Here is a 13,047-nt window from a genome sequence, read left to right as displayed (position 1 = left end):
CAATTTTCCCCTTGACATCATCTATTCCCTTGAGTATATTGGCTATTTATATGCAACTTGCATAACTGAGAATTAAGTGATCACAAAAATAAACAGATCTATCAAAAGCCCATTTATATAAGTCCTAGTTAATTCTCTTTGGTTAACCTTTAAATTATATCCAATTACTTCTTGTTACTTCCTTGAAAAACCTGCTCACAAATAACCAAGTGACGACTAGCTAGCGTCACATCTAAAGTTCTTTTAGGAAACATCTAATTATGCCTGTAGCTCTTAAACAAACAAAAATAAAATACTGTTATTTTCATTTCAGATGCGATCTGTGAGCCGAGTCTTTAAATTTATTGACATGCCAGCTGAAGAAAGTAAATATACCAAGTCAGTCAAACCATACAAGGATGGCCAGCTCTCGAAAGTTATGATTCTCGAGAATCAACATGTGAAGAAAGATGACATCTGGCCCTCAGGGGGCCAAATTACCGTCAAAGACCTCACAGCAAAATATATAGATGGTGGAAATGCCATATTAGAGAACATTTCCTTCTCAATAAGTCCTGGCCAAAGGGTGAGATTTAAACGTTTCTTGCTTTGTTAGACCTGTGTTCAGTGAGTAAATCAGAGTAGCCTAGAGTGATAGGTTAGTAGAATCCATTTCTAACATCGTTGTTGTAGACTTGGATCCATGATGAACAGACAGGTTTCAAGTTATTATTATGTGGAGGCCTTGTTTTTTCCATACGGAATTTAGTTTTCAGAGACCTGAATCTTTATGATAGGTTTATTTGAAATGTGATTTCACTTGCAGAATATCTAACTGATTGCTAGTTTACTAACTAAAGTAGCCATTAAAAAAGCCAAAATTAAAACATGCTTTAGATTTTACATCTTGAAACTATCTTTCATTTCAGGTAAGAGAAATATTTTGTTGCTGACTCCATAATGTCTTCTTAAATTTTACCTAATTTACACTCTGTCAAAGAAGTGGTCCTTTTTTTCTCAGCTTTTTTCAGCTTGTTTGTTTAGTTGGAGCTTTCATCAAGGTATGGATTAAAAAGGGGCCATACCTTTTTATAACTTTTTTCCCCAATAATTTACTAAGCAAAATTTTATTTAATAAACAAAAATAACCATGCTTTCTATTTATACCCATTTAAAACTGATTTCTGTTAAATAAAAAAATTCCATTCTTTATAATGTAATATAAAGAAATATAATAAAGAGCTAATTTTAGTAGTATGTGAATTTATTTATCCTAACTAAGATTAAAAAGGTGAGTCAAAATTTCCAGTGTGCTAGTTTTGATTCTTTGTGAAAGAGATGGTCATTCTCCCTATATTTCATGCTCTATATAAATATTTCATATTGTCTTCAGATCTCATAATCTGGGCCATTCTATTACTCTACACAGGAGTCTTATATTGTTTTGATTTTTTTTTAATTAAGAGAGAATAGAAAATTTAATAAAATTTAAAACAGAATACAAGAGAGCCATTTCTTAAGAAAGCAGAATTTGAAAACTTCATGTCTTTGTGGTTTAATTTCAAAGGTTTTTTTCTAACTATTGAGATAATGGTCAGTAAAGTTTGTTATGCCACCATTACTGTCACTGCATAGGAAGAGACTTGCTCCATAGGAAGACCACTTGCTTTTGCCCATGGGTTTAGGAATATTTAATAATTTAATACACTGGATAAAGTTCTGTTAAAAAATATGTATAGAATGAACAAAACGTTTCTGCATACCATGCTAAATGGATTAAAATAGCACACTGGAAATTTTGACTCATCTTTTTAATCTTACAGTTAGGATAAATAAATTCACATTCTATTATATTTCTTTATATTACATTATAAAAAATTGAATTTTTTTTTCTTTTTCTTTTTTCTTTTTTTTGAGAGAGAGAGAGAACCATTTTAAATGGGCATAAATGGAAAGACTAGATTTTTAGGTGAATTGGCCCCTGGTATTAGAATGAGTTTGTTTATGGTTATTTATGTTACATCACAGCCCTGATGAAATTTCTGACATTTTTGACATTTTTGCTTCATTACTGAACTTGGAGAAATGTTAAAGTTATGCTTTGTAACTATGTAAAAGCAATGATTTGCCTTAGCTCCCCACTTGTATTAAAAAAAGCATAATTAATTACTGTCTTTTGCTTTACACATCAGTGAATGCCACCCTGGGGTCACCAGGATGGAAGCCTAAAGTGCTGTCATCGGGTTACAAGTGATAGCAACAATAGATTGATATAAACCAGGTGGAAAGCTGTGGTAAATGATTTGCTTTCCTTCTTCCTGACATCTTCTCATTTCTCAGCTTTCCCAGTGTTCACTTTCCCACTCAGTTAAATCCAAGCAGGTTCTAGTGGAGTGACAGAATTTGCAGACCGCATTTCTGTATGTAGCTTCCCTGATGTGAGAGTTGTGATCAGAGATGCTGTAAAATGAGGAAGAAACAGTATGTCAGGCAATTCATTTTCCTGAACCTATGTATAGAAAACAGGCCACGTATGTTCAGTAACTGTTCTTTGTGAGGCACTGCCTAGCTGCTGTGAGGGAATTAAAAATTACCCACATAAGGCTGTGAATCTTGTCACCCAAAGAGGGAAACTAATATTTTGTTAATGCTTCTCATGCCCTAAGCACTGTTTAATGACCTTTATTCGTAATCACATTTGATCCAGGGGTAGATATTATTATCCTTTTTGTGCACAGTGGAAAAACCTGAAGTTCACTTAAGTGAGTGAAGTAGCAGGAGTCTGAAACCCAGGTCTGTCTGACTTTATAGCTTTTTTTCCCCACAAGTTGCCACTGCTTCTCTTAAAAGAAGAAAAAGAAGGAGCAGAATAAGGGAGAGATTGAGGGAGGGATGCAAGGAGGGAGAAGGGGGGCAGGGGGGGAGAGAGAGAGAGAGAGAGAGAGAGAGAGAGAGAGAGAGAGAATGAGAATATGTCCCAGAAGATAATAATCTAAACTGAGAAGTGTGAGATGCAGTAACAGCGAGGCAGATTTATTGCGAAGCTAACAAAGTTTACAATTCAGGAAACTTCACTTGCCTGAACCTCTTTAAAGGTTCTGTGCCTAATTTTTTATTTATAAATTTAATCTTCATTCTTGAAAATAGCTCCCCCTCCAAACTATATAAGCTTTAGGCTCCAAAAGACCTTTGTTATATCCTTGAATGGGAGGTACTATGCAGCTGAACTGCTAAGGTAATTCAGAGGAGGAAGCAGTTAGTATCAGTTGGCTGGGAGGTGGCCTATTCAGGGAAAGTTTCCCACGGGAAGTGGCATTTAGAATGGGACTGAATTGTGTATTCGAACAAGGAAAGGTGGGTGTAGAAGGGTGCTATAGGCAGAGGGAATGTCACAGGCATGGAGCATATACAGAAAACAGTTACTATTTCAGTCAGGTCGAGGGGATGCATAAAGGATATAATGGGAGAAAGGCTGGAGCAAGATGGTGGACATTGTGAATCTTAACTCCATAGCAATAAAGGAAGTTCTCAACTCAGAAAATCCCAATCGAGTTTGCTACAAAGTGGCCTTTGATCATCTTCAAGAGCAGTGGTTCTCAAAGTGTGGTCCCTGGGCCAGCATCATCTGTGCCACTTGAGAATTTGCAAGAAATGCAGATTATTGAGCTCCACCCGGCCCTACTGAACAAACAGCTCTAGGGGTGAGGACAGTGGTCTTGCTTTATCACATCTTCAAGGTAGGGCTGGTACATGCCTGCCTAAGGGTGAGAACCCCTATTTAAGAGTTATTTGGTGTAGACGAGAGAATGTAGAAGTCCAACTGCAAGGAGTAGTCGAAGGAGTGAGTCCTGAAGTGAGAAGCTATGCAGAACACCAGTGTTAGTGGTAAGAAAGAAAGAACACCTGTGTAAGCGAATGGCTACATGGAGAGATTTGCCTTCGCACCGCAGAGGAATATGTTTTTATTCAAGACGGGAAGAAAGAAGGGGCGTTCAGGAGAAACACCGAGGAAAGAGTTGGGAAACTGGAGGTATTCATATTATGTAGCCTTAATCTCTGAGTCAGCTAGAAACCAAAGTCATGGAAGTCAAGTAGGATCAGACCCTCGACTTTGTTCTTCAGTATTGTGCTGACTATTTAGGGTCTCTTGCATCTCCATATGAACTTTAGAATCAGTTTGTCAGATCCAAAAATACCTTTCTAGGATATGGTTGGGATAACATTGAATCTATAAACTTGGGAAGAACCGACAGCTTGACAGTGTTGAGCCTCCCTATCTGTGAACACGGACTATCTCCATTTATTTAATTTTTCTTGGATTTCATTCATCAGAGTTTTGTACTTTTTCTCATCTAGATCCTGTATATATTTTCTTAGATTTATACCTAAGTATTTCATTTTAGAGAGTGCTAATGTAATTAGTAATGTGTTTTTTCAAATTCCCCTTGTTCATTGCTGGTATGTAGAAAGCAATTGCCTTTTGTACATTAACCTTGTAATTTGTAACTTTGTTATAATCACTTATTATTTCCAGGAGTTTTGTTGTCGATTCTTCTGGATTTTACACATAGACAATAATGTCATATGTGAGTAAAGATAGAAAAGACAGCTATATTTCTTCCTTCTCAATTTGTATGCCTTTTATTTCTTTTTTCTTTTTTTGTCTGATTGCATTATCTAGGACTTTTGGTAAAATATTGAAAAGGAGTGATAGGAGGGAACATTCTTGCCTTGTTCCTGATCTTAGCAGGAAAGCTTTCAGTTTTTCACCTTTAAGTGTGATGTTAGCTATAGGATTTTTGTAGATGTCTTTATCAAGTTGAAGAGGTTCCCCTCTATGCCTAGTTTACTGAGAGTTTTTATCAGGAATGGACATTGGACGTTGTCAAATGAATTTCCGCATTTATTGATATGATCACGTGATTTTCTTATTTATCCCATTGATGTGATGGATTATATTAATTGATTTTCAAATTTTGAACCAACCTTTTATATCTGGGATAAATCCCACTTAGTTGTGGTATATAATTCTCTTTATATATCGTTGGATTCAATTTGATAATATTTTGTTGGAGATGTTTGGATCTATATTCGTAAGAAATATTGGTCTGGGGCCGGCCCAGTGACTCAGGCGGTTGGAGCACCTGCTCCTAACGCCGAGGTCGCCAGTTTGATTCCCACATGGGCCAGTGAGCTCTCTACAGCTAAGATTGTGAACAATGACTCTCCCTGCAGCTGGACAGCCGTGACTAGCTGGCGGTCGGCGTGAGCTGCCGTGGGCTACCATGTGCTGCCATGAGCGGTCGGTGGCCAGCGTGGCCAGCGCAAGGCTCATAATACCAGCAGAGGCCAGGGAGTTGTGTCCTATACAACTAGACTGAGAAACAACAGCTTGAACCGGAGCATGGGGGGGAGGTGGAAGAAAGGGGGGAAAAAAAGAAATATTGGTTTGTAATGTCTTTGACTGGTTTTGGTGTTTTATTTCAGTGCTGATCTCATAGAATGAGGTAGGAAACATTCCCTCTGATTTATCTCCTGGAAGAAATTCTACTTTAAGTGTTTGGTAGAATTCACCAGTGAATCTATCTGGGCCCTGTGATTTCTGATTTGGAAGATTATTAATTATTGATTGAATTATTTAAAAGATATAGGCCTATTCAGATTGTCTATTTCTTCTTATGTGAGTTTTGGCAGATTGTATCTTTCAAGGAATTGGTCCATTTCATGTACGTAATCAAAGTAGTGAGCATCAGAATATTAATATTATGTCTTTATTATTCTCTTAACTATCGGATATGTGATGATGTGCCCCTTTCATTACTTGTATTAGAAACTTGTGTCAATTTCTTTTATCTTCTTAGTTAGCCTGACTAAAAGCTTATCAATTTTATTGATTTTTTTCAAAGCATCAGCTGTTGGTTTCATTGACTTTTCTCTAATGATTTCTTGTTTTCAATTAAATTAGTTGATTCTGCTCTACCTTTCAGTATTTCTGTTCTTCCTTTAGATTTCGTTTACTCATCATTTTTTAGTTTTCTAAGACAGAAGCTTATATAATTGATTTTAGGTATTTCTTCTTTTCTAATATATGCATTTCTTGCTTCAAATTTCCCTCTATACTGCTTTTGCTGCATGCCATGAATTTTGACAAATTATATTTTAATATTTATTTCTTTAAAATATTTAAAATTTTTCTTGAGTTTTCTTTGACACATGTGTTGTTTAATCTACAAATATTTGGGGACTTTCCAGCTATCTATCTATTACTGAGTTTTAGTTTAATTTCTTTATGGTCTGAGAGCAGACATTGTAAGATTTCTACTCTTTTAAATTTGTTAAGGTGCATTTTATGGCCCATAATGTGATCTATTGTGCTGGATCCTTGTGAGCTTGAGAATAATGTGCATTTTGCTGCTGTTGGATGAAGTAGTCTACTATGTCATATGTCTACTACTTAATATGACAGTTAAGTTCACGAACACATCCTAGAAAAAGTGCTACATAACTCATTGCTGCATATCACTACGGTCACCTTCAAAGTACTCCCCTTGGGAAGCTCTGCACCAATGCCAGTGCCTAGTCCACCCTTCAAAGCAGTTTTGGAACTCTTTCTGGAATGGCCATCAGAGCTGTCATATTACCCTTGATGTCCTGAATGTCATCAAAATATCTTCCTTTCAATATTTCCTTTACCCAGTATTTCTTTGGGTAAAGAAAGAAGTCATTGGGGGCCAGATCACGTGACTGGGGAGGCTGTTTCAATACAGTCTTTTGTTTACTGGCTAAAAACTCCCTCACAGACAGTGCTGTGTGAGCTGGTGCATTGTCGTAAACATGTTTGTCAACTTTATTGTCAATTATGCCCAGTTGATTGATCATCCTGGAGAGTTCAACTATATCCTTGCTGGCTTTCTGATTGTATCTTTGATAGAGGGGTATTAAAGGCTCCAGCCATAATAGTGGATTCATCTGTTTCTCCTTGCAGTTCTGTCAGGTTTTGCCTCCTGTATTTTGCCTCATGTATTTTGACTCTCTGTTTTAGGCACATACAGATTAAGGACTAATTTGCCTTCTGGTGTATTGACTCCCTTTCCATTATTTATCCCTCTTTATCCCTGATAATTTTCCTTGCTCTGTAAAATTAATTTAGCTGCTTTAGCTTTCTCTGATTAGTGTTAGTGTGGCATGTCTTTCTCTATTCCAGACTTTTAATATATATATGTGTGTATTTTACTCTATAATCTCTCCCTTTTGCAGCACTAATTGAGCATTTTATCGTTCTACTTTCTCTCCTTTCTTATCATGTCAGTTATAATTCTTTAAAAAAATATTTTGTGGTTGACCTAGAATTTGCAATATATATTTTCAGCTAATCCATGTCACCTTTAAATAACACATAGTGCTTCACAGTTAATACAAGTATGTTATTATAACAAAGTATTCCCAGTTCCTCCCTCTTGTCTCTTGTAATGTTACTACCATTAACTGCCATTAATTTCACTTGTACAGAAGAATACATATAAACATACATAATTGAATGTTGCTACATTCATAAAAATACATATAAAGATACATAAATGAACATTGTTGCTGTTATTTTGAACACTGTTATTGGTTAGATCAATTAATAATAAGAAATATAATTTTTTTAAATTTTACCTTCACTTGTTTATTCTTTGATACTCTTCCTTTCTTTATGTAGATCTGAGTTTCTAACTTATATCATTTTCCTTCTTTCTAAAGAACTTTTTAAAACATTTCTTGCAAAACTGGTCTACTGGCATCAAACTCCCTCAATATTTGTTTAAGAAAGTCTTTATTTGTCTTTTACTTTTGAAGAATAATTTCATTGGGTTGAATTTCATTGGAAGAATAAATTCTAGGTTGATGTGGGTTTTTTTCTCTAAACACATTAAATATTTCACTCCACTCTCTTTTTTGCTTGCATGTTTTCTGAAGAGTAGTTGTATTTAATTCATTGTTCCTTTATAGGTAAGGTGTTTTTTCCCTCTGACTTCTTTCAACATTTTTTTCCTTCTCTCTGATTTCCAATAGTTTGAATATAATATGCCTCCATATATTTTTTGTCATTTATTATGCTTGGTATTCTCTGAGCTTCCTGGACCTGTAGTTTAGTTTTTTGACATTAATTTGGGGAAGTTCTCGGTCATTATTTCTTCAAACATCTTTCTTTCTTTCTTTCTTTCTTTCTTTCTTTCTTTCTTTCTTTCTTTCTTTCTTTCTTTCTTTCTTTCTTTCTGTCTCTCTCTCTCTCTCTCTCTCTCTCTCTCTCTCTCTCTCTCTCTCTCTCTTGCATTCCCATTACAGGTATTGTATACCTTTTGTGTTCCACAGTTCTTAGATATCTGTTATCTTTTTTCAGTCGTTTTTCTGTTTACTTTTTGGTTTGGAGGTTTCTATTGTCATATCTTCAAGCTCAGAGAGTTTTTCCTCAGCCATGTTCAGTCTATCAATGAACCCATTAAAGGTATTCTTCACTTCTGTGACACTGGTTTTTCTTTTATCTCTAGCATTTCTTTCTGATTCTTTGTTAGAATTTCCATCTCTCTGCTTACATTATCCATCTGTTCTCACCTGTTTTCCACTAGATCCCTCAGCATATTATTTATTCATAGTCATTTTAAATTCCAAGACTGATAATTCCAACATTCCTGGCATATCTGACTCTGGTTCTTGCTCAATCTCTTCCAATTGTTTTCTTTTTCTTTTCTTTTCTTTTTAATTTATTGGGGTGACAATTGTTAGTAAAATTACATAGATTTCAGGTGTGCAATTCTGTATTACATCATCCATAAATCACACTGTGTGTCACCACCCAGAGTCAGCTCCCCTTCCATCACCATACATTTGATCCCCCTCACCCTCATCCCCCACCCCCAAACCCCCTTACCCTCTGGTAACCACCAAATTACGTTCCCCAGATTAATTTTCAAACCCGTGGCCATCCTGTGGTCACCAACTGCCCTCCAATCCCCTCACCCTCCCCCCCACCCCCCCAATTGTTTTCTTGTTGTTGTCAGTGTTGTTGTTTTTCTTTTTGCCTTTTAGTATGCCTTGTAATTTTTTGTTGAACAGTGGGCACAATGTACTACATAAAAGGAACTCTGATAATTAGGCCTTTTTGGGCATAAGATTTGGTGGAAAGGGTGGTGTTCTATGTGATTAAGTCTCAGTCTTTTAGTGAGCCTGTGTCCTTGAGCAGTGACCTTCACAAGGGCTTTGCAGTTTTTTTCTTCCTCTTAGGTGTAACAGGATGTCTAGTGTGGGCTGGAGTTGAGTATTTCCTTCCCTTAGATCAGTTAGGTCCTAATAAAAGCCCCAGTAGGTTAGGCACTGGTAAAATAGTTTCTCTTGAGGGAGTCCTTGTTAAGAAGAACAGAATGCTCTGGGGTAATGCAAAATTGTTGCTTTCCTCCTCCTCTTGCTGGATGCACGAGGCAATTTTTCTGTGTTCTTCATTGTGACATGATGAACATGGCAGGGCTTCTGGAAGTAACATTCACAAAAGTGTGCCCCATACCCACCCCTATGAATGGTCTCCTTGGAGTTTTTTACTCTCAGACTTGTCCACACTGAGCCTCCAGTAATTTATCAGTTAAAGTTTAGGATTTCATACCCCAGTTCTGGTTCCTGTGGAGGTTTTCAACTGTGGATTTCTGCTCCAATAAGTTGTGATTCACTGTATCCGTCTGTCTCTCCACTTTTGGGGGCAGCAGTTTTCCCTGTGACTTCACTCCCTGACAATTTAAGAGGCGTTTTGATTTTTCAGTTTCCTCAGCTTTTTACTGGTTGTTAGGATGAGGGATGACATCTGAGTTCCTTACATGCTGGACCAGAAAGTCCTGTTTTTCTCTTTTTAATCCCTTTGTTTGGCACATTGCCAAGTTATATGTTAAATGTGTGAATCAATGAATGGCTTTGAATATTGACTAGAGTAGGAATTGATTCTTAAAAAGTTATTCTGAGCAGCTCTCTTAATGATATCATTTCTGCTGCTTTGCCCTGAAAGCCAATAATAGCATCTTGCAAACTATGACAAGATGCCCCACACCTGCTTCTTGCTTGCTGAGGGAAGAAACAGACTTAAATTTAGTGTACTATTTTGATTATCTTTATCTGGAAATCCTGCAAATTTAGCTGTAATCTAATTCATTTTCTTTAGAAAAATTTTGAAAAGGACTTAAATTTTTAATGGATTTTAGTCTTCTTGGTTAGATGGTATGTCTGAGTCCATTCAGCTGCTATAACAAAATATCATAGGCTGGCTGGCTTCTCAACAACAATTGAGAATATCACTTCTCAATTCTGGAGGCTGGGCATCTAAGATCACATTGCCAGCAGACTTGGTGTCTGACGAGCCCACTTTCTCAGACACATCTGTCTTCTCACTGTAATCTCACATGGCGGGAGGGGTGAAGGACTTCTATGGGGACTCTAAATAAGGGGCACTCATCCCATTTCTAAAGGCTCCACTCTTGTGACCTAAGCCCCTCCCAAAGGCCTGACCTCCTAATACCATCATGCTGGGGGTTAGGATTTCAGAATATGAATTTGGGGGAGACACAAATATTCAGCCCATAGCATGGTGAAAACATGAAAATAATATTTCGTACAGAAAAATTATTCAATCTTCACATTAAAACACTATGTCCATCGCAATTGCTTTAGGGAAAAGATGTCCTATTAGTTTCTTTGCTCTTAATTTAGGTCTTTAGTTCATAGAACCTGCACTTCAAATTTTATTTTTAATGCATGAGAAATGTAGCTAGTATTTTACAACTTTTACTTTTAAAAACCTATTTTTCTTTTCAATCTCAAATTGTTTATTTTAATTTTTTTCCTGAATTTTAATATCCATGTCACTTTCTCCTAACTAGAATATCTTTTAATTTTCTTTTTCCTCTCAAAATGCAGGCTGACATTTTAATTTGCAGCTAGGTCTTTCATGATAATCCTAGACTTATCACAATGCCTCAGATGGTATAATGTATTTATCACAGTACTGGACAGCCCTCTGATTAGTAAATATTTCATAGTCCTTCAAGATCTATTATTTTGGATGAGCTTACCTGCCTTCTCCATTTGTAGTCTCTTCAAAATACAGAGATACCAGAATAATTCAAACAATATTAAGGGTTCAGATCATAACAGCACAAGCACATAAGTGCCTATTTGATTTGTTAGATACATATGGCATTCGGTCTTGATAAAAATTGATGCAAAGTACCTGAATCATTCAGTAACTTATAATACTGGAGTTATGAGAAGCATATTCTCAAGAACATTGTATTAAGAATTATATTTTATTAATAATAAACAGATATGTCAACATATTAAAGGTACAGTTATTATCACTTTGGGGATCTAAGTTTCATTTGATTTGACATCTAGATTTCTAGAGACCCCAGGAGATGAAAAATAATTACAACAGGTGCCAACCTGTTGCAGTGTTAAAATGGTGAATCAGGTACTCTGAAAAGAATGTCCTGAGACTGTTCTATTCATGGTACAATGCAATTACAACTAGTCCCAAATCTAACACTGTTTAACTCTCCACATAGTATTTTGATTTATCTTGATCCAAAATTCCCAGAGAGGAGGTGCATTGAAGTTACTAGAAAACACTGACTTGGAATAAGAATAGATTTTAAAAGCTTATTCGCAGGGAAATACTCCAGCTTATTCAACAGATCACTGAGAAGTCTGGAAAAACAAATTCCCAGAAAAGAATTATTAGGTGCCAATTATCTAAACAACAGGAAGACTTTGTTACCTATGAGCCAATAAGATTCCTTGCTGTTGAAAAACATGCCAAACATACTGTAATACCCGTATGTTCATCAGTTCAATAATAAAAGGAAACCAGAGCAATAGCTAAAAACTTTAAAGCTAAACAAAAGATTAGCAAATTGCCTCTCAATCCAGTCTTATCCCAACATAAAAACTGAATTCTCTAAAAATTTCAGTATTTGCTCCTTAAGGAATGAGAATATGGTCATTTATCCTAGTCATTAAAACCTTGACCAATGATATTAGGGGTGTGAACCTCAAAGTACTTCTTATCAAAAATTCTTGATATAACTTTAGATAAAATCACTTCCTCCTACTGAATTTTCCTTCTCTTTCCCCCATGTTTCACTTACACAAGGCATATTCAGATTGCTTATACAAAGCTATACCATTGTATTTGAAAAATCATGACATATGATGAATGTGTTTGTACAACACGGGCTGTTTCAGAAATGGAAGTGTGCATATGAAATTTCACATGACTTTTAAATAAGAGTTGATCTGGTTATTGACCAGATTAACTAAATCCATTTGTTTGTTAGATCAACTAAATAAGTTTGTCACTCATGTCCCCCTCCCTCCCTCCTCATCCCTTCTATCCATCCATCCATTCACCCACCCACTCACCGACACATCCATCTATCCATCCATCCATCCATCCATCCATCCATCCATCCATCCATCCATCCATTCTTCCTTCCATCTGAATGTCCCTTAGTCACTCCAAACAAGTATTTATTCAGCATTTTATGTGGGCCAACCATTATGCCAGAATTCAATGGAAAACAAGGTAGACTATCCTGCCCTTGAAAAACTTATATTCTTGGGGTTAACAGCAATAATAAAGAAAAGAACAAATCAAATAATTACTGATTGTGATTAGTAGTATGAAGAACCTCAAAAGTGTGTTAACGCATAACATTTGGTTTATTTGATTTTTCTCAGTTGTCTCAGAGAACAAAGATTCATGAAAATTTCATTGTAGAGCTCTTATGAAAGAAAGACAATTGTGTCATTATTGTTCACCAGTTTATCACAAAGGCCTAGTTTATTGACAGGTTCCTAGTAAGTTATTAATAAGTTCAATAAGTTATTAGTATTATTATTACAATAAATGCTCTATTTATTGTGGTCCATGCATTGATTCTGGTTTATAAACTGTTACTGGTCTTTGATGACATAAGACTAGAAATTTAAAGAAAGCATTTTTATTATCTATTTTTTAAAATACTGATTTGCAATAGATTGGAAAGTAAA

The 13,047-nt window shown here is 35.9% G+C and overlaps 1 protein-coding gene across 1 annotated transcript in view; it reads left to right on the top strand.

The window, feature by feature from the left end:
* Positions 1-13,047, top strand: part of CFTR (CF transmembrane conductance regulator) — a 157,618-nt gene that overhangs the window by 119,749 nt on the left and 24,822 nt on the right. The window contains exon 22 of the mRNA XM_033099296.1: positions 314-565. Coding sequence (XP_032955187.1) covers positions 314-565 — 252 coding nt within the window. The remainder of the gene's footprint in view (positions 1-313; positions 566-13,047) is intronic.

The sequence above is a fragment of the Rhinolophus ferrumequinum genome, chromosome 26 (assembly GCF_004115265.2).
Source record: "Rhinolophus ferrumequinum isolate MPI-CBG mRhiFer1 chromosome 26, mRhiFer1_v1.p, whole genome shotgun sequence".
Taxonomy (NCBI): Eukaryota; Metazoa; Chordata; class Mammalia; order Chiroptera; family Rhinolophidae; genus Rhinolophus; species Rhinolophus ferrumequinum.
This window is presented reverse-complemented; position numbering and strand designations above follow the sequence as displayed.